Source organism: Salminus brasiliensis, chromosome 21, assembly GCF_030463535.1.
Source record: "Salminus brasiliensis chromosome 21, fSalBra1.hap2, whole genome shotgun sequence".
In the NCBI taxonomy this organism is placed as follows: Eukaryota; Metazoa; Chordata; class Actinopteri; order Characiformes; family Bryconidae; genus Salminus; species Salminus brasiliensis.
Genome location: NC_132898.1, coordinates 23,634,748 through 23,657,161, shown reverse-complemented (window position 1 = coordinate 23,657,161; position 22,414 = coordinate 23,634,748). Strand labels below are relative to the sequence as shown.

The 22,414-nt window shown below is 40.3% G+C and overlaps 2 protein-coding genes across 4 annotated transcripts in view; both read left to right on the top strand.

The window, feature by feature from the left end:
- The window catches only part of rassf1 (Ras association domain family member 1), an 18,436-nt gene extending 2,446 nt beyond the window's left edge, over positions 1-15,990 (top strand). Inside the window, exons 2-8 of one of the 2 annotated variants that reach the window (XM_072666032.1) lie at positions 1,383-1,582; positions 1,847-2,145; positions 4,593-4,714; positions 11,136-11,240; positions 12,059-12,344; positions 13,334-13,443; positions 14,476-15,990. In XM_072666032.1, coding sequence (XP_072522133.1) covers positions 1,854-2,145; positions 4,593-4,714; positions 11,136-11,240; positions 12,059-12,344; positions 13,334-13,443; positions 14,476-14,625 — 1,065 coding nt within the window. In that variant the 5' untranslated portion in view covers positions 1,383-1,582; positions 1,847-1,853 and the 3' untranslated portion in view covers positions 14,626-15,990. Of the gene's footprint in view, positions 1-1,382; positions 1,583-1,846; positions 2,146-4,592; positions 4,715-11,135; positions 11,241-12,058; positions 12,345-13,333; positions 13,450-14,475 lie in introns of both variants that reach the window. The other variant, XM_072666031.1, reaches the window with a different exon arrangement.
- Positions 15,991-16,881: 891 nt separating this feature from the next.
- On the top strand, positions 16,882-21,657 carry tusc2b (tumor suppressor 2, mitochondrial calcium regulator b). 2 transcript variants are annotated; one of them, XM_072665732.1, is made up of 4 exons: positions 16,882-17,028; positions 18,270-18,527; positions 19,767-19,887; positions 20,169-21,657. In XM_072665732.1, exons 2-4 carry the CDS (start codon positions 18,379-18,381, stop codon positions 20,232-20,234), a joined length of 336 nt encoding a protein of 111 aa, XP_072521833.1. In that variant the 5' UTR covers positions 16,882-17,028; positions 18,270-18,378; the 3' UTR covers positions 20,235-21,657. The 2 variants fall into 2 exon arrangements, with proteins under 2 accessions (XP_072521833.1, XP_072521832.1); XM_072665731.1 differs by having other exon boundaries at positions 18,267-18,527.
- Positions 21,658-22,414: the final 757 nt, after the last annotated feature.

Sequence of the window (22,414 nt, the reverse complement as noted above, 5' to 3'; positions counted from 1 at the left end):
CTGAAAATAGAATAAAGTGGAAAAACAATTGTTATTTTCATAACTTCATAGAAATTGAACATTTAACCGTCCAGCTACCAACCTGTGATACAGATTCCAGCTTTCTAATGACATGATAACGCATGGTGCTAACTTCACACCTAAATCAGCACACACTCACGTCAAACAGTGCCTGAACCTTGGCTTTTTCGCTGTCCTATCACTTTAAGAAAGTGTGCTGTTGGTGTGATGTCCGCTCTTAATGTTGACAAAGCCAAATGTCAGCCTGGAGAGAACAAACATGGAGATCCTGTACCTTCTCCATGGGAGGCAAAATCATGGGGAAAAATGCAGGGTCTTTCTTTGGATTTTTAACTCAGTGAATAAACTTACATTTTATTATTGGTTTATTATCATTCAGTGTGTTCAGTAATTATTAAAAAAATATTTTAATTTAAAACATTAATTAAATTCTTATTTGTTTATTGTTTTTATTTTCGCTTGTTTATCTGTGTTGCCTGCTTTGTAAAGCCCTTTAAGCTTTATATTACATTGCCTTATATATTTTATTATTAACTAAATGTTTAAGGTAAAGGTAAGGTAAAGGTGCACGTATTTGTCACTGTACACTGTACAGCGAAATGTGTCCTCCGCATTTAACCCATCTGGTAGTGAACACACACTCACACACACACATGTGTTAGGGGCAGTGAGTACACACACACACCCAGAGCGTGTGTTTAGTACACAGTTTAGTAGGTTTTCATGTCCTTTTTTGTACTAAATGAGTTATTTCACTGTTCTTACATGTTCTTTACAGTATAGCCAATTTACCTATTTTGGATTTTGTGGTTTTATGAATATTCTGATAAATATTTAGCCCACATTCCACAAGTAATACAAAATACTCTTTTTATTGCATCAAATGTGAGAATTTAACATGCAGTGCGGAGCATCATGGCTAAAATAACATACACACATACACACCTCAGCTGTAGAATCACAATAACATGTTGTAGCACAAAGAAACCCAATACTGCATAGATTAACATTGACCCCGCCCTCCACTGCTACAGTATTAATAATATTTCCGGCTGTGAATTTCTGTTGTTGATGAAAGTGTAAGAAGTGTGATAATCATATCAAGCAGTAAAGCAGTGTAACTACAACTAGTGGAGTAGAACATTTAAACTATAATTTTTACTTTTTATGAATTTTTAATTTTTAATCTTATAATTGATATCAGCCACGAAATGTTCATATCAGATCCTGTTTCTGCTCATATGAGTGACGCTAACAGCATATAAGGATTATAGTGGTCAGCTTGGCCCGAATTCTGCTGTAATCTTTATGCAGAGACGTGATTTGCTGCGGCCTAATTTAATCTGCATGTCTGTCCTCAGAATAATCCAGATGTTGACGGACTGGGTATAGAGAGAAAACTTTGTCCTCTGCTGACTGCAGCAAGAGAACCGAAAGAAAAGAACCCATCACAGACCTGGATATGAGGGTTAGACTTGTGCTTTGACCCCGCTGTCGTTCTACCACGGTCGCTGGTGATCGAGAGTCGTACTATTGATTCCTCAGACTTATAAGCATGCAGGTAAGTTGTTTCTGAGTTGTTTCTGAGCAGTGCGTCTAAAAACCGCCAGCATGTCTGATTCTAATAATAGAAGCTTACACTTACCACCATTACATTTTCCTGAAACTGTTTTGCGGTGTTCAGTGATCTCTAAATTTGGTAATGTGGTTTCTCACGCTGTGTGACTCACTGTTATCTAGTTATCTGGCAATAGCTCTATAGTAAAGCAACAGAGTGACCTTTTATGTGTGTGTGTGTGTGTGTGTGTGTGTGTGTGTGTGTTAGACACAAAATGGCCAAGTGGGAGCTGATTGAACTAAAGGATTTAACCCCTGACGATGGGATTGAGTTGGCGCCCCCCAGTGGACCCACCACAATACTGCAGCCGCCTGAGGCGAAAGTTCCAGAGCCCTTCGCCGTGAGATTGGTGGGCGATTCTGTGAGTTTGGAAAATGCACGGTGGGTCAGTGGTAAAGGCGGAGAAGGACACCATTTCCAGCCCTGCAGCTACACCCAGCTAACCTGGTGCGACCTGTGCGGAGAATTCATCTGGGGGCTTTACCAGCAGAGCCTGCGCTGCGTCTGTGAGTAAAACAGCTGTGCTATTGGTGTAAAGTGACAGATAAGTCATGTTTGATGTCTGCAATTTGAAGCTATGAGGTTAATGTAGCTAACAAAAAATACCTATACCATAACAATATATCACAACAATTAGCAGGTTTATATATAGGGTTTATTTGAGATTCATGAACAACTCATTAGCTACATGTGAAACTAAAGAAGCAAAATACAGACACCCAACAAGTCTTGGCTGATCATCTACACCGATTCACTGAAGTGAATAACATTTATGACCTGGTTCCAATGGCACCTGTCAAGCCGTGAATTCATATATTAGTCAGCAAGTGAACAGCCAGTTCTTAAAGCTGATGTGTTGGAAACAGGAAAAATGGGCAAGCGTAAGAATCTGAAACACCAGAGTGCAATGGCGAGACGAGTCAGAGCATCTCCGAAACATCAGGCAGGTTGGGTATGCAGTGGTCAGCTCTTACCAAAAGTGGTCATGGGAAGGACAACCGATGAACCGGCACCCAAGGCTCATTGATGCTCATGGTGGTCCCACCTCACAACTTACAGGACTTAGAGGATCTGCTGCTAACGATTCATAACTTAGAGGTCTTGTGGAGTCCATGCCTCATTGGGTCAGAGCTGGTTGGATGGCACAAGGGAGACCTACACTTTAGGCAGGTGGTTTTAATGTTATGGCTGAGAGAGAAAGTGTAAATGTGTCTGTCAATTCCAGTGCTGGAAGTTCATTACTGTAAACTGTTTGTAGGCTTAGCTGCTCACAAACACACACACACACACATACACACACACACACACACACACGCCAAGCTCATTTCATGAAAGGCTTGATAATTAGTTAAATCTGGAGGCTTAGAGCAAAGCAGCCTCTGCTTCTTCTCAAATCGTCTAGATAGGGTTCAATTTTCTCCACAGGCTTCAGATTTAAGAGAAAAAGAAGTAGGTCTGGGAGAAGCCTGATAAGAGAGAGAGAGAGAGTGTGTGTGTGTATGTGTGAATGTGACATGCTTGTGGCAGATATTCGTGTGGACCTGAAAGGTTTGAGGTTTGTGTTTAATCACTGCTACACACACACAGGACGGACACAGATAGCTGCCTCTGAGGAAGCTCAGGCCAATAGGAAAGGGATGTTTAGATAGATACCATGTTTGATACTGGTGTGTGTGTGTGAGAGAGAGAGACAAAAACAGAGAGACAGTTTGCACGAGATTTCTTGTTTCAACTTGAGAAGAATTGGATTGTTGAATTTATTAGACATCCAGCAGTAAACCGGAATAACTACCGGAAGGTGGGTCTTGCATTTTTGGCGAGACCTCATTTTAAAGTGAGCCTGAAAGAGAACTGACCCTTTCACCTTGATACATCAGGCACTCAGTCATATTAAGCATCACTCGTCATATTATATGTTATTTTTTATTTATTTCTAGTTGATCTTGCTTGTGTTGGAGTAACTGTCTCTACTGTCAGATTTTGGAGGATGGCTGTAAAGATTTCATTGCATTTAGTAAAAAGAGCATTAGTGAGGTCAGGATGTTAGATGTTCACTTTGGTTGGGATGAGAAAATGCTCAGATGTGGTTTAACAGGCCTGTTTAACTCCCTGTTATTTTACTTCAGGCTGAAACACTCTGATTTAACTTATGGTGGGCTCTGCTCTGATGGGCTGTTGACATTTACATGTGTCTTGGTGTGTTACAACTGCCAAAAGAGCTAAATATGTGGCAAAAGCTCTGTGTGCGTACTTTCTGAAATATGAAATTGCAGTTCAGGGATATTTGAGAGCAAAAGCAGGATAGTCTTACAACTGTTCTGCATGCACTGTAACAAAATAGTGTCATTTAGTTTCCCTTAAGAAAGTGTAATGTTGTTGCCTAAAGCCAGGAGAGTTAAAGTGGGTTACATACACACAGCAACAGACTACAGATGAATTAATCATTGACATCTGAGCCAAATGTTTAAAGGGGAAATTCACTGATTTTCTAAATGTCCTGCATGCTAATTAAAATGTGACCATTTAGAGTAATTCAGAGCGGAGTTAGTGTGAAACACTCTGTTGTAGAAAAACGTACCCAGACAGAAAACAAAGAATTTGTTCAGATTTTCACACCAACCCCCACTATACTCAAATACTCAAAAACTGATTTATGCTGTAATTAAAAATCACTCTTTAAGGTTGTATGTGTTTTCACCACTAGATGGCACTGCAGTATAAAGGGTGCACTCTGTGGCCTAAACTGGATCCTATCCTAGCCTTTTTACTCACATCTGAGTATCTGCCAGGAACCTAAGGGCCTCCAGAGGCTCAAAAACTGTACAAATAGCCAAATCAGTTAATGTCTTTAGCCCCTGAACATTGATGATAGTATACAGAAAGGCTTGTTGTAGGTAGGGCCTATGCAACCTACACATCATTTATGTGTGTGCGTGTTTGTGCTTGTGTCCAGACTGCAGATACACCTGTCATTTCCGCTGCCGTCCCTTCATCCAGTTGGACTGCAGTTTGCACACTGAGGCAGCAGCTGGACAGCCGGACTACAGCGAAGACATAGAGACGGACACTAACGTGGTAAGAAACTTCACTTACAGTCAGACCTACTTCAACAGCGCTTCTTCAGACCTGCTCCTGAACACTGGTGTGTATGTAAGACTCGAACAATTTTTCTAAACCCTATTGATTTTGCATGGCTGAAAATAACGTTAACCGATAATATCAGTTGGGAATCATTACTGTTAGAGCTCTGCCTTTAGTTCAGACCAAAACCTGGTCTTAAAAGGAAAGTCCACCTGTATCATAATGATAATTTTGGCTTGGGAAACTCATCATATGTTAGCGTGTCAAAACTCGCTTGCTATGGAATTGTAAAAGCATGTTAGCACAAAGCTGACAGCTATGCACCTGCCCACTCTAGATTAAACAGAAACAGTCAGAGCTAAATTTAAAGCTCGTCACAGACCTCAGCAAGTGTTTGAGCTCGTCTGTTCTCCAGGACTAGAGTGATGTATTCATCCACTGGAATTCAGGACACGATGAGTTGATACTTTTGTCAGTTCCTAATTGTGTTGGTGGTTAATCTGACAATTAGGCCTTCAGTTCTACCAGTAAAGTCTGGGACCAGTGGGACCAGTGGGAAAGCCAGTTTAGCTGGCACTGTCTTGATTAGTCAGCTTTCTCTTTAGCATTTACATAAATGTACCCCTCTTGTTGCCACCAAAACTTAAAAAGGACTAGTACTCTACCACAAGACCAGTTTCCTGGACCCGTCAGACTGAATTAGAATTTTTTAAAATTTTGTTCAGAAGCCTGAGAAATGTAGGTTTGTCCAAAACTGACTAAATAAATAACTATTAACTATTAAATATTATTAGATTTTCATTATTAAATTATAAAAATCCTGGAATGATGACAAGTACAGCCACCCATTTGTCAAATTCTCTTTGAACAGAAACATGAAACTCATGATTAAACCCCCACAGTGTCATATGGAAGGGGTGGAGCAAGTTATCCCCCCTTGGGCGCCTCAATTTACGGCATGCTTGATTTACAGCTCTGCTGATGAGGAGAAGTGAAAGGGAACCTGACAATACAGCAGCTGTTCAGTTTCAATCCTAAACTAAAAAAATTAAAAATATCCACACTCACTTCAGCATTTCTGCATATAATGCAGTATATCTGTATTACAGGCTTAGCTTGATCCTGTCCATCCACACATCCACTCTGAATACTGAGTCTGCCTTAATAGAGTATATTCCTTTAACCCTTCAATGTAGAAAGGCTTATTACACACTAAGGTGTATTACTTAGTAATTACAGGGACTTCTGTACAAACTGGTGGGGTTATTCTTTGGTAATAGAACTTTGTAATAACACTTTTGGGGTCCACCGACAGGCCATAGGTGTTTTAAGGGGTTAAAGCTCTTAGTCAATATTTACTCTTACATAGGCCCCATTTCCATACAGCCTCATCATTAAACAGGCTGTTACTGTGCCTTGAAGACTGGTGTGTGTAGATGATCAGTGGTGGGGGAACAGACCTCAGTGTGATGGTGGCCTACCGTGTCCTGTTATGATAATGCAGTGATGTAGGGAAGTAGTGGGTGTAATTGGATCTCTGTAGACACACAGTGGTGGAGGGGCAGTAGTGCAGACAGCTGGGGTGAGGTAAAGCTAATTACCCCCACTAAGGATAGGAACTCAGCCAAACACATACACACACGCGCACACACAAACAAAGAGAAACCATGTGCTGTGTGCACAGATATGGTGAATTATTGCAGAAAGTGATTTAGTCATTTCTTCTCCAACTCGTCTGGCTGTTAACAGATGATTCGAACCGGGTGTGTTTGAGCAGAGAAATCATCAAACTGCTAGACACTGGCCCTCCTGGACTGGTTTAAAGGGGCAGGTCAGGGAAAAATCAGATTATCATGATTGATCATTGACTCCACTGCAGTCGGTCAGCCAAAACATGTTTGCTGTCTGAGGTGTGCTTCTTTAGTGTACAACAGGAGATGCTATGCTAATGATGCTAACAAACACTGATCTTAGACTGTCACCAACCTCATCTCTGTAAACACAGTTTGGTAAATGGATGTGGTTTAGAACACGGTGGGGCATACTTTAGTCTATGAACACAAATGTAAACGTCTCCACAGAGCTGAACAGAGCTTAAATGCTTTGATAAGGTCAATGAATATTAAAGACTGGAAGATGAGTTCTGTTCATTTTACTTTAAAGAGCCATAAGATTCATTTTAATGCATGTTTCAACTTAGAATAACAGCATTACATCATCATTTATACTGTAAAACCTGCATTTATTACTCAGTATTATCCAGAACTTTTATTAGCTATTGTTTGTTATGGAAGCAGTGGGCCCTCCTGGTGTAGTAAACCCTGTGATTGGGTGGGGGGCATGTGGGAAGGGGTTAATCCTGAAAGGGGAGGAGCTTGCATTAAGCTGCAGCTGCTCTCAGTGCATCATCACTGTGGAAACAGTTAAAGGAGCAGTCCAGCGTGGGTCCTGGTGTGTCAGTGTGTTTTGTGCGTGATGTCGTGGAGCAGCTCAAGCAGTGGATACTGCAGCACTGACTCCGACTCAGAGCAGGAACTCCAGCAGTTTTACACAGCACACACTTCCGTTTTCAGGAAGAAACCCACAAGAGATGAGGTGAGCCGGACCACCAGGCACTGCTGAAATCACAATTTCTTACATTTACTTTTTTTATATATTACATTTTAAAAATATATAATAATTATTAATATTATTTTTTTCTTTATTTAATATTTATGTACTATTGTACTATTTTTGTTTATAGTATATTTTGCATTAATTGATTATTAATGTATAGCTGCTATTTGTTATTGTTAAACTATTTATTTCTTTATAAAAATATACAGTTAAAATAAAACTAAAAAAAAAATAAAAATATTTCACAAATATTGCACATTTTAAAACTTGAATGTTTGGTCAAATGTTAGATTGGCTTTGTTTTAGCTTTACACATTCATCCATCCATCCATCTGTCCTTATATCCATCCAAGCATCCATCCATCCATGTATCTATCTATCTATCCAATCACCCAAACGTTCCAATCATCCAGCTATCCATCCATCTGTCTGTCTGTCTATCTATGTATTTACCTTTCCATCCATCCATCCATCCATCCATCCATATATCCATTTATCCATGCATCCATGCATCCATCCAGGTATGTGTTAATGAATGTATTTATTCACTACAGTAAACATCTTCTACACTGTATGGGCTGTGATTGTGAATAAGGTCTCAGTTTTAGTAGTTTTCAGTCTGGCTGCTCCACTGACGCTCAGATTACTGTTCTCCTGCTGATGAGCAGATCTGATTGTTGGAGCAGGAGAACAGTACAGTTGAGTTGTACAGTTCAGACCTGCGTTCTGCACGTTCTGACCCCAAACTGTAAATCCGATTATCAAACACAGTGGAACAAACCGTACACGATGCATTTGCATATCTGAACCTCATTAAGCTCCACGCCGATGAATTGGATATATAGGGAGTTGTGGAGTGGGGTGGGGTGGGGTGTTAGGGGTAGAGGTTAGAGGGCTGCTGTCAGTGTGAATAACAGATGTGATGACTGAACAGCCCTCTATGAGCTGCACTTAAACAAATTAGCAAACCAAAAGAGCCCCCAGGTCTGTCAGGGGGCAATAAAGAGGCCAAAATCTGAATAAACTACATTTTATGCATATAATTAACAGTTATGTACAAAAACAAAAACAACCCAAAGGTCCAACTGAATGGTTGAATGATTAACTGCTAATTAAACTATTGTTTATGGTTCTAGATAGCACAGAAAAATATGTTGGTGCACCATAGAACCCTATGACTGCAGTGTTATTATTCAGTAACTGATATGAATTATTAAGGAGCTTCTGTGAAACTAATGTATAAAGTATTTATGAGGGTCAGGGACTGAAGTGTGGGCCCTGTTACAGACCCTTAGAGTTTAAGCAGTAAAATCCATATAGTACTGTTTTTTTTATCATAACAGTAGTGGAACCTCGTTTATGGTGCATGGAATCATTTTTAAAGGGTGATTTTTAAAGAACCATATTAAAAAAGGGGGTTCCTTAAGGATTCACTACTAAGTGCAGTGATTCTATATAGAACCCCAACAATTCAAAGAGCTACTTGAATGCATCTGTGACAGCTTTTTACCGGGTAAAGGACCACTTCAGTATTCAAATGGTTCTTTTAGTAGCTGCTGTTCTACATAGAACCGGCCTTTACTAAGGAACCCTTAAACATATTGTTAAATGATTCTTCATATACATGGAAATCTTTTGTATAGAGTAAAAAGGAACATTTTATTACATGTTTTATACAGTAGCATTTTCTTTACATGTCAGGGAACCCTTTTTAATACTATGTAGAACCCTTTTTGCTGTGTAGAGAGGAACAGGCGAAAAGTGCTTTAACCTTGCACATGATTGTCATCGTTCTCCATAGAGCCACTGTCTTTATTAAGGAACCCTGGAAGAACCCCTTTGTTAAGAAAGTAGTTTGTAGTGATGTTAACTGTTATAACTCTGTTATAATTCTGTTAGAATTTGGTCATAATTCTGTTATAACTCTGTTAGACTGGATCAGACTTGAACATAAACGCTGGTCTCAGTTATAAACTAATTACACATAGGCCTCAGCATATGGGGGCAGCACTCCTGGAACACCCTGGAGAAAACACACAGACACACACACACACACTCACTCAGACACGCGCTCAGACACACTTTCAGACAATAGACCATCTGCTGGACTCGCCATTTCCTTCCTCTACAGGAAGCGTCAGTGTCAGACTGTGTCGAATGGATCTAATCGGTGACGGGTGTTTCTTTTATTCTGGCCTTTTCTCCCCCTCTGTGAGATCATATCTGCACTGTTACAGCAGAACACAGCTGACCTCGGGTCAGACTGACAGGTTTACTCATTTAAAGTGCAGGCTGAGACGGGGCCTCTTCCAGAAGTCTGGAGCAGGCTGGAAATGAGGCTGGAGTGAAATTAGTTCTGAAGGTTTTTGGATAATTCTCTGTAGGGTTGTATAAAAGTGTTTGGTAGGGCTTTGTGGGATAGATGATTCCACTTCAGTGTGTGTGAGGCGTGCATCTGTGTGTGTGTGTGTGTGTGTGTGTGTGTGTGTGTGTGGAAGGACTGTTTTGTTTAGTAATTTCTCTTGCAGTGGTGTGTGTGTGCATAGTTTTTATTTGGATGGGTTTTGAAAAATCACATCTAACGTGCCATGACATTCACAGCAGTTTCATCCACAACACTGGAACATTATGTTTGAGTGCCACTGAGCTCCAGTTTCGCTTATCATACATGATTCAACTCAAGGTTTATTTGTCATTTCCACAAATTATCAGGACATTCATGCTCTGAAATTCATTTGTCATTCATAGGCTCAGGTAATCTCTATACAGCAGGATATCACTAATATACAGGACTGATTATACAGAAACAAGAAGAAGTACTAATGCTGCCTTCCCTTTAACTCAGAAGTTGGATGTCGGAGCTGGGAATGACGTCACACCCGAGTTGGCCGTGTCCCAGTTAAACATTGCTATAATTGGACACTATTCCCAAACATTTCCAACAAACAGTTAGTAAAAGACTTTGGAGTTTACCTTGACTGGTTTGACAATCCTACATACCAGTGTTTTATGGCAAATCTATCCAAATACCAGTTATAACAATGCATTATATGGTATTTTGCACACGGAGACAGAAACACATCCATGAAGGGACGTTATACAGTAGTGTATGAACGACTGATTTAATTACACACATATGGATAGAATTTCTAATAAACTGTGTAATACTGCTAGTACTAATATTTACCACTGTTGAAAAGTAAGAGTAAAGAGACATTGGCCAAACCTTAAGCTCAACCAGATCAACCGTTTAGAACACTATTAGGAAAAGGGAAAGAGCTGGTGAGCTAAGTAACCATTACCAGGACTGGTAGACCAGTGGTGCCAACTGCCTGCCAACATCAACACACTCCACAATCACATGAGGTTGTTCAGTAATCTGTAGTGGTGCCAGCTTCAGCATTAGGGAGCTTAAAGTGTTGAGGATTTGAATAATAAACAATAAATTAAATTGAAATTGGCCATTATTTGGGGGCGTTTTATTTGGTTTTGGGTTTTATACGATTATGATGATAACATCATCAGCCCCAAACCTTGTTTGTAGGTGCTGTTGCGTTTTACAGTGTTATTTTTTTTTGGTTATCTCACCAGTATCGACTTGCCTGTACTGCGGCCACAGTTTCTCTGCTGACACCCTGTGGCGATTTACCAGTAATGCAGTCAGCAGCATCTCTGCTGACACCCTGTGGCCAGTTATCGGTATTGCAGTCAAAGGCCTCTCTACTGACACCCTGTGGCACGTTTTCGGTATTACAGTATTTCTAAAATGATTGAAGAAACCTTTTTATGTTCTCTGCAGGATGATCCAGTCGACTGGAGGAAGCAGGAACTGTCCATCAATGAGATCCAGCAGAAAGTTAAAGAATACAATGCTCAGATCAACAGCAACCTATATATGGTCCTGGTGAGTGACCCCTGCACATACACTCACACACACGTGTCTGTAAATGATTCATCATAGAAACCATAATATCAGAAATAGATGGACATGTTTAATATAAAGTGGCATTATTATAAGTAAGTAATGAAATGAAATTACAATGATCCCTAAAATTAAGTGAAGAATATTTGAATTTGCTCTAATAATAAAAAAGGTTCAGGTAAAGGTGCACGTATTTGTCACTGTATTATGTACAGCGAAATGTGTCCTCCACATTTGACCCATCTGTGGTAGTGAACACACACACTAGTGAACTAGGGGCAGTGGGCACACACACACCCAGAGCGGTGGGCAGAGAGTGTGAAGGGCCTTCCTCAAGGGCTCAACAGTGGCAGCTTGCCAAGCCTGGGTATGGAACCTGTCATCAATAACCCGGAGCTCGTAGTAGTTAAAAGTGATCAGTTTAGAACCAGGTTGATAAAAATGACTATGACTTGGTGTTACAGTGTATTATTGATTATTTAATATCTTGTTTTACCTAAAATACTTAACATATTGAACAAAACACCAATATACCTATGCTTTTGTTGTGTAGTTTATAATAGTTAAACTTTCACATTCTACGTTTTAAAATATACAACGATCAAATATGGTTAAAAGATATAATATAATATTTAATATTATATTATATTCAGTATTATATAATAATAATAAATAATATATATTAAAATAAAAATATTAATATAATGCGTTCTAGATGTTCTGTAATGAATTGACAGGTCACTTCTGGCATGTTGTCATGGTAACTGCTCTCTCTCTCTTTTCTTTGTTTGTTTTTTTAGAATCGGGATGGGTCTTACACTGGTTTCATTAAGGTCCTATTTAAGCTGTCCCGGCCCGTGTCCCTGCCGCCCCCTCGGAGCCCCTCCCCCTCTGCCTCAGGGCCAGAAGGTGTGGGGCTTACCCGCAGGACATCCTTCTACCTCCCCAGAGATGCTGCTAAACACTTGCACGTCAGCTCACACACACGGGTCAGAGAGGTCATCACCGCGCTGCTCAACAAATTCACTGTGGTGGACAACCCGGGCAAATTTGCTCTGTTCGAGCGCAGCGAGCGCCACGGCCAAGGTGGGCTGTTCATCCTGAGACATCTGTACACCTGAGTACTGCAGCTCATATTAATGGCTTTGTCCTCCACATGCTTGTTGTTCATCGGCACACTGTGGAAATCTTCCATATTACTCATGTTAAAGGACTCCTACAGTTAAAGGATTGTGCCTTTAAGACGGATATTCTGATTGGCTGCCATGTACTGTGCTAAAACACTCCTTATAACTCCAGAGTGAATGGGCAGGGCTACTGTAGGCTGAATAGGTGTGTATTAGGGTGGGAATCTGAATGCACCTCACAATTTGTATTGTGTGACTCTACCTGGTCCATTTAAAGCAAAGTGTTTGTACTGATTCACAGTGAGTTCACTTCCAATACCTTTTATTTCATTAAGAAACAAATAAAAGCGATGTGGCTGGAAGTCAACTAGAATGTTTTGCAGTGGGGCTGTACCTTAGTAGCCTTGACACAGTGGACAGCTTAAGCACTCACTGAGAGGCCTGGTTTAGCGTGTGGGCTTAGCTTAGTGTGCCGTTCCTCTGCTACACTCTTTTACAGCTCAGCCAGATGTTTATCCATGTGCCTCTAATTTACTGCTCTTGTTTTGGAGCACATGAGATGCTAGCTGCCACTAATCAGTGATAAAATGCACAGTCACGGTGACAAAAGATTGTGTGATGATGGATGTTCATGAATCGCATATTACAGTTATTCCTCCTGTCTTCTTCACTGATTTCATGACTTCAGTTCTGTACTGGTTGTAGAGTGTGAGGATCACCGCGTCAGTAAAGTATCTTTGCAGCGGGCGGCCCTTTTAGCAGATCAGTTCAAATTGTGCACATTTGAGACTATTATGTAGTACTTCTATTGATTTTATTGAACTGTGGATAACAAAATACATATATAATCCTATGGGGATCAATATACTGTGTTTCGTGCCATATAAACATCATATTGGCTCTTTCTCTCTCTGTCTCTGTCTCTCTCTCTCTCTTTCTCTCTTTCAGTGTATCTGAAGAAGCTGTGTGATGAAGAGCGTCCGCTGCTGCTGCGTCTGTGTGCAGGCCCCAGTGAGAAATTGCTGAGCTTTGTGCTGAAAGAGAACGAGACGGGAGAGGTCAATGTGAGCGATCACTACTGAACTGTTCCTTTACTCTTTACCCCTTTATTTCAAAACGTAGTCAATCAACCAACACAATACTAGTGTCTGAAGCTTACTACTGTAGCTGTACACTGGCGCTACGAGTCTAATGGAGCTTGGAAGCTTTAAAAAGCAATGGAAGCTTATACTATGCCAATTAGCTTGGTGCTATCTGCAGGCCTACATCACCACACACTCTCCTTAAACCGTGTGAAGGTGTTCAGTAATCTCTTATAGATCTATGTCGTGTGTCTTTACCAAGTTTAAGGTTCTTCTATGGCATCACTCAAGGACCTCTTAAGAGTAAAGTACACTATAAGCCCAGGGAAGGCTTTCTACTAGATTTTTTGGAGCCTTGGTGTGAGGATTTGATTGCACTCAGCAACAGTGTTAAAAGTGTTAGTGAGGTCAGGATTTTAGATGATCATCACCCCAACTCATCCCAAAAGTAGCACCGACCATCTTTCCAGAGAACACAGTTCCACTGCTCCACAGCTCAATGCCCACACCTGGCATTAGGAATGGTACCAATAGGTTTATATTTATCAGCTCCAGAGAGTCCTATTTTATTGACAATACCTCTCTACACTAGACAAGCTCTGTGTGTGCATTTGCACATCTATGTCAGCAATGGGTAAAACTTAAAGTAGCTGAATTCATTCATTTGAAGGGGTGTCCACAAACATTTGGACATATAGTGTACATTAGCGTAGTGAAACAGTAGTGGTCTGAATTAGTCTTTTTTTAGTGGTAACTGATGGAGTAAAATGTAGCTACTGTTTTAACCCATGTTAGCACACCATAGTCCATGTTCTCAATAACATACAGTAATACAGTGTCAGAAGACACATACAGTAAGTGTGTGAGGATTTAGACATACATCATGCTAATTAGCTACACTAGCCTCCTAGCTACATTTAGGCAGATGGAACTAAGGGGATCAATTAAATGTTTTGACTTTAATACAGACTCGTGAAAATGACAGTACAGTTCTTTTGTATTCATCAGTGGGAAGCGTTCAGTCTGCCTGAGTTGCGGAACTTCCTGCGGATCCTGCAGAGAGAGGAGGAGGACCATGTCCGGCAGATTGTCCAGCGCTACTCACTGGCCCGAGATAAGATAAAGGAGGCTCTGCAAAATTTCAGCACACCTGGATGAGCATATTGAAGGAGACAAGGTTAAAGTGGACAATACCTCATACTGGACATGACTACAGCCATGGGGCTAATGTTCAAATCAGAGCTGCCTGAAATCCAAAGAGCTGCTGGAGGTTTGAAGGTGTATAGAGCCCCCACCCACCTGCTAGAGTGGAAACAGGCAGCAGATCAGACTAGAACTACTTAGACCACCCACTGAAGGGAGTCAAACAAACACCCCAAACTTGTGTTTAACTGACTGTTTTATGATAAAAGAACATCTCAAAAAGAACAACTGTTTAGCAAGGTGATGAATCTCCACAAGGGGGCGCCATTAGAACTCAAATAACATTTGGTGCTTAGCATCACTGACACTGTGTATCCTTGTGCATTTCTAATATTCTCCAGGGCAGGGTGACAGTTTGTAAACAGGTCTTGGACCAAACAGGGTGGAGTTTCTGTCAGAAGCAGATCCTTTTTTAACTCTGTTAATTTATTGGAGAATTTGTTACAAATCAGCTGTTTTTTATTTTCAATACACATGAAATCATGACACCACCACCACTTACAGTAAATACCCAATCTTGATGGTTTCAGTAATCAAACCTCTGAAAGAGCAAGAAATCAGACTACATACAAACATAATAAACTAGAACTAGAACTAGAATAAAAACATAAACTACACTGTTTACACAGTTCCAGTGCTTTTTTATATTGCACATAATATGAATCTGGCAGTTCTTTGCATTGTGTAAGTATCTCATGATGAATGGACCAATAAAAATACTCCAAAATGACTCAATAAAGTTAAGGTGAATTATGAATAAAATCTTTTTACATTGACTTCCATTGAAGATTATGCCAGTTTTTCATTCTCCTGTAAAATTCATGTTTTGAAAATTCTGACAGTGACGATATACTGCGTATATACCGTAAATAATTTTAGAATTAATTTCATAATTGTTAAGTAGTTGTTAACCACCATCCTAAAAATCCTTTTTTATTTTTAACTCAGTTGTATTTGTTAGATTTTGTGAAGCTGGTACTGTGGCTACGTTGAACAGGGTCCATGAGACAGATCCCAGATCTGCTTTTGTTTTTATTGAGTACACACTGGAAGAGCTGCCTGCTGAAGCTGCTGAAAGAGCTGAGCGACTCACCTCACAGCTTTTTTGTAGATTTTCATGACCAATCATATTCATGAAGGTGAAGATTGGGAATAAGCACTTTGTAACAAAGTGTTTTCTGGTTTAAAGATTGTTTAATGAGTATTAGATCAAATAAGCACTTTCACAGCCTGAGATGCTGAAACTCCAGAATCCAGTTCATCCAGCCATGAAAATCCTCCTAATCCTGTAAAACCTCACACTTGTGTTTTTAATTTAAATGGGAGTGCTTATCTAAACATGTGAAAATGTGAATTTATTAAATATTTTTATCCCAGAATATTTTTGTCTCAGAGTGTGTCTATTTGTGGTGGGCTTTTATGGTCAGTCTGCAGTCAGTTATAGTTGTAATATGTGAGATTACATGAGACTACAAATACATCATCTGTTAGAGAGATAAGAGAGCCTTTTGTCACTTTCTGCCTTTCAGATCTTAATATATTATTATGATCAAACGTTTTCATAAATATTACTTTTCAGACGATAGGATGGGCTCTTACTCCTTTATGCTAAGTGGACGGATCTGGGGGAAATTTAGTAGTTCTATAAAGCAATATTGAGCTATACAAGCACAGGAAGAGTGGAGCAAAATAAGGGTTCTAGGTGGTTTATAGAAAAGGACTTGCAGAAGACAAGAGGGGTTCTACAAGAACAAGAGGGGCTCTAGAACCAACACTGGATTATAAAATCACAAGAAAAACAGTAGAAGCCAAAGAGGAAAAATGAGTTAACATTTTTTAAATGTAATTTTTGTCTTATTATTTTTGTCTGCAGTACTGTTATATTTAATACTTAATATTTTTGCTTGTGTGTTTTAATTGCTGTCAAATTTAAGGCGTGGCACCATGTTAGCTATATGCTACTGCTAGCTAAGTCTGGCGGTTAGAGGCATTTGGCGTTGGTTTATTTAATCGTTTCTAAACAATAAACACTCGCATTATACGATTAGATGTCCAAATATTATCACTTGGTGTTATATAATAATGTAGTGTTTTAATTGTTAGGCTTAACCCGTTTCGCCACGGTAAGTGAATTTAATTTGAAAACACGAGGACTTTTATTATCGAAATATGACGGGAAGTTCACTTCCTTTGCAGAATGCGGAGGTTTCCGGTTGCCCGCTGGCCTGCTGAACGCTGCTGTCCGGTTAGCACTTTAAAAAAAGGCAATATTTTAGAGGACAGAGCGGCGTTTTCTGTGCAGTCCCGGGCGAGCAGCTCATTTATCGGCTTGTTGTAAGTGAAGGACGGTGTGTTCAGGTAAGTGTCACTGAGCGGATTCGCAGTTTGGAGCGAATGTGCCAGCTGTAGGGCAAGCTAGCGTGTTAGCCAGCTAGCTAACTGTGTAGGTGAGTGTGAGTGTGTGTGTGTGTGTGTGTGTGTGTGTGTGTGTGTGTGTGTGTGTGTGTGTGTGTCTGTCTGTCTGGCTGTAGATCTCTTAGATTAGGATACTTAGACCAATGATCGATATTGGCTTTTATCAGTGTATTAATTTCGAAATAACTGGAAGCAGGACAGCATGCCCTCTCCTCTCCTCTCTGTTTGCAGGGCTGTCACAAAACCCCCGGCTTGATTTCAGTAGCTGCTGATATTAGTGTATCACAGTAATCGATACTATGACACTAAACTACTCTAAATACTAAATACACTGTATGTCCAAATGTTTGTGGACACTCCTTCTAATAAATCCATTCAGCCTCTTTGAATACAACCGACAGTGCTGACACAGATGTGCAAATGCACACACAGCTAGAGATCGAGTAGAATAGATCTCTCTGGAGGAGATGAACATGAACCTATACAATATAGCCTAATGTTTAGCACACTGGAGGTCAAACCCCCCCCCCATGCCCAATACCAGGTGGAGGCTAGAGGCATTGGCCCTGTGTTTGACTTGTCCTCCATATCGCTTCCATGTCACAGACTGGACAGGGGGAAAGGCCATCATTGAGATGGGCAAGATTATGTCTCTTAGAGCTTCTGAATGTCTGTTTTGGTTAATTGCCCAACCCTAGTTGGAGTGCCAGGACTAATCATCCAACATCAGTACCAGACCTCTATCATGCGCTCATTGGGGCTAAATGCGATAAAATCGCTGTCACCTCAGTCTTCCAGCACTCAGAAGAATAGAGGCTGTTGCTGCTGCAAATGGGGGCAAACTATTGGCTAATACCCTTGATTTCAGACGAAATGTGGAGGTGTCTGGTGGTTTTACCTAGCTAAATAAACATAACTCTATCAACACATTTAATATTCCAGAAACACAATAGACCAGCCCTTAAGATGGCATCATGGGGCCAATCAGAGGCCAAGTAAACAAGGGCATGTTCAAAGGAGCATTGAAATTGTGGGGTGTGTGTGTGTGTGTGCGTGTCTATTAGGCATTTTGTGGAGGCTGGTGGTTAAAATATTACAGAGTGATCTGTACAGTGTGGTCATACTGCATTACAGCAGCCATAAACATGTCTGTTTAGATCTCATGTTCTCTTGTTCCACAGTAGCTGCCAAAACAGCGAAACCTTCAAAGCACAGCCCTCAGCATTCTGCGCATTTGTTCCTACACAGCTGCGAGTGCGCACTGGCCAAGAAAATAATGTCCTGCGGTTAAAGATGGGAGGCAGCAGCTCCAAAGGTAAAGGTTATTGGCCTTTTTCTGGCTCAGGCAGTGGAGATGAACCTACCAAAGAGGGCAAGGAGCAAACCTTGGCCAGGGTCCGGAGCTTCCGAAATGGGACGCCCTTCGTGTTTACCAGAAGGAGGTAAGGTTAAAAATAGCTCTATGAACACACACACAAACACACTCACACAGGCTGTTGGGATTGGGACTGTATAAGGTAAGTCTATCATTCGGGAAACAGCAATTGACAAAAACATTAACTGTGTTGTTACAATGCAGTTTTTCAAGTAGTCTTCTTCCACATGTGAACATGAACCAATTACCAAATATATTTGGTAGATGTTGATTAGTCCATATGTTCTGAGAACAAATCAAATTCTTCAAACCATGTGACTAAAAAGTGGGTTTATTCCTTCATGTGTCAAGTGAACAAGTGTAATCATAAAAATCTGTGCCACTTCAACAAGAATCAAACTGTGATGGCTAGACGACTGGGTCAGAATATCTCCAAAGCATCAGGCAGGTCTTGTAGGTTGTTCTTAGTATGCCATGGCCAGTGCCTGCCAGTGCTCCAAGGAAGGACAACCAGTGAACTTCACTTAAGATGGCTACATGCATCAGATTCAAAACCCTGTTGTTGACCTACAAAGCCAAGAATGGACAAGCATTTAGGCTTTTTTCTGTCCTGGCACAGAAGTGGTGGAACGAATGTCCCCTGGGTGTCCGCTTTCTTCAAACATCAACTAAAGACCCGCCTCATCCAAAAGCACCTGGGCGAAGTGTTGTGTGTTGAGTATTATGGTCTCCATACTGTATTTTGTAGCATCTAAGCTGAGAGGTATCTTTGGATCCTAGACGATACAAATTAGTTAAGGGTAAACAGTGAAGCACGTTTGTAAGTTGCTCTGGAGAAGAGCATCTGCTAAATACCTTAAATATTATGTAAAAAATGTTAAAGGAGCAGCTGCTAACATCTTGGTGCCACATACCACAGTACTTCTTCAGAGGTCTTGTGAAGTCCATGCCTTGACAGGTCAGATGTGTTTTGGTGATAAAAGGTGGTATTAGGCACATGGTTTTAATGTAGTGGCTGATTAATGTATATCTCCTCACACCATTCTACAAATGAAGAGCCAATGCTACCTAATGGTAAAGGAATTTACTCACAGAGAACCATTGCAGAATGCAGGAGCCTACTTACTTTACTTTTATTATAGTTTACAAAATAATCATGAGATTGTGGTAAGAAATAAATTACTATACACATAATACACATTTATCCATGACAGGATGAAAGTGTTGATGATACTTGGAAAACCAAGTAAAAACCACAGAAATTCACACATTTTAACTGTGTGTCTAAATGTGTTTAAATGTTTAGCTCCATGTACTTTGATGAGGACGGCGACCTGGCTCATGAGTTCTATGAAGAGACGGTGGTGACGAAGAACGGCCGAAAAAAAGCCAAGTTGAAAAGGATCCAGAAGAACCTCATACCTCAGGTGTGTCTTTTTCCTGCTGCTTCTTCACTCTTCAGATATAAGGATATCTTTAATAATCCCTTGGTAAGAGGTAGAAATTAGGACTGCAACTAACCATCATTTCTGTAATGGAAAAATCCACTATTATTAAACTTAACTGAGCTCCTTCTTATAGTTTTACAGGTAGATACACTCTCTGACCATTGACTTTGTTTATTTGGGTTCATTCTAATGTTATATAGAGTTTTACAGGTAGACACACTTATTGATTACTATCTTTCTCTTTCTCCCTTTCTCTGCAGGGAATTATAAAGCTGGACCACCCCTGCCTCCATGTAGATTTCCCGGTCATAATATGTGAGGTTTGATGAAGGAGAACACACTCGGCTCACACACATGCTGCGGTGATTCCGTCCCTTCGTCCTCCTCTTTCCTCTCTGCCGGATCCTGGATATTCCCTTTGTGTAGCACCCCCAGGAGGCCGATCTGGGTCACTGCATGCTTGTGGACTCATATCCGGCAGGCTGGGAACGGTGACTGTGTGGTTTTGGGAAAGACTATGACGATCCTACTCTGATCGGTTCTCCATGTCGCTGAGGTGTTCCACAACCCCAGCTTGTGTGTGACTGGGAGAGTGTTTGGACTATGATCTAGTGTGTGTGTGTTTATTGATTATTGATGTGGGGCGATGCATATACTTTAGTGCCTCATCTTCTGTGTCCCGTCAGTATGTTCTAGATGTAGATTGTTTAGATGCAGAATGTATGAATGGATAATGCCCCCCCCTCCCCCCGTTAAGCTGGAAGGTTCTAGAAACTTCTTATGTTACACCGATCTAGAACAGTTTAAGCAGTTCTGAATGCTGTGTAGTAGTCGCAGTGGAATTCTTCTAGAACTTTTAAATGGTTCTAGAATCTCTTAAAAGGATATTCTGTGCTCTTAAAAGTGGTTCTTGGCTTACATGCACATTCCTACACTCTAAAACTACAGGTCTAAAATGGCCTAGAAGAACCATTTTTAGATTCAGAGGAACCATTTTTGTAAGTACGGCACACATGAAGAACCTTCTGAAGGATTAAAGAGCCTCCACATAATGTAAACGTTTTAGAAGGAAGCCCTAATTTGTTGCAGAACCTTTTGCATTATTTGAGGTTCTTTTAAATCTTTTAAAAGGTTCTTCACTGTCAAAAACCACTTATTTTATACATGCTTCTTTAGGGAACCAGAGGTGGCTCATCTATGGCATCCCTCAAGGAAACATTTTTGGCACTTTTTACTTGATTCTTAGATTTTTTTTTTTTCTTGACATTCTCACATCTTCACCTCTCATTTACATAGATGGTTCTTTAAAGAATGGTCTTTAGGATGCTTTTTAGTACCATATATTACTTTTAAGTGTAGAACTGTTCCACAACACTATAGCAGAGACATTTTTGTTCTTGCAAGAGCCGAACGCATCCCAACACAAAATAGAGGCCCAGGCTCTAGAACACTAGGGCATATTTATAAAAATAATCAGAATTAATGGTGGAAATCCTATTTACAGTGTGCATGTTCTTCTCATCCCAAGTTTTTTTTGACCTACCAGTCCGCAGGAAACAGTGGCTGAGTACAATGCTGTGATTGGATAATCTCTGTTAGAGTAATCTTAGTGATGCTCTGTGATTGGGTAGTGGTGCAGAGACTCACTCACTGTGACCTGCCCTCTGTCCACTGCTGTGGCGAGTTCAATTTCGCTGTTAATTTATTACACACGGTACGATTGTTTTTTAAATAACACTTATAAATGCACTCTGCTCTGTGTCTGTTCCTTTACACTAGTTGCTCCCCCATATGTCCATACAGTCCATATATGAAAACTAAGCTTAAAAAAATATCAATGATATATCAAAAGAACCAACTCCTTTACATATTTCTACCTATTATTCTGTTTACCATCGTTTAGCCCAATACACTAACACAGTTCTCAAGAGTGTTTCAGCTTTGAGTGGTGTTTGAATGAGGCACGATACAGAGCATCTGTATCGTGAATATCTGAATAGAGCTTGTTTACATATATCAGTCTTAAAGGCACAGTAACAGAAACGGCCTGTAAATTCAAACAGGGATAAAGAGGGGGTGGAAAAAAGGTGTGTGAAAATGAATTATGTTTTTGGAACCTTTACATTTTTTGGAAGACGTAAAATGTGAATGGAGCTCAAGGAAAAGTATAAAATAGAGGGACAAAGTAAGATATGTGGGGCCTTTAGACTAAAAGTCAAACTATTTTGGGTTTCCCTCACGTTATAAAAGCAAAAGAATAACATTCATTCTTAGTCTATAGCATTATTTTACCACTAGAGGGAGCATAGACTTAGAGTCTTTTCCTTTGCCTTTTCCATTGTGATTAAAGGGCATTTACTTTGCCTGTATGTTATGTTGTTTTCTGTTAATGGGGGTTTATGAACCAAACCATGACCTCTTATGATCCATGACAGTTTTCCATCCTCTCTTCATCTCTTAGAATTAAACAGACTGCTTTTGTTGTTGTGATGTTATAGTAAAGTGT

Bases quoted from the DNA above. Each gene is read 5' to 3' on its own strand.
- tusc2b (XM_072665732.1), top strand. From the start codon at position 18,379: ATGGGAGGCAGCAGCTCCAAAGGTAAAGGTTATTGGCCTTTTTCTGGC. The intron at 18,528-19,766 runs GTAAGGTTAAAA...TTAAATGTTTAG, and splicing joins TTCGTGTTTACCAGAAGGAG to CTCCATGTACTTTGATGAGG. The intron at 19,888-20,168 runs GTGTGTCTTTTT...CTTTCTCTGCAG, and splicing joins AGAAGAACCTCATACCTCAG to GGAATTATAAAGCTGGACCA.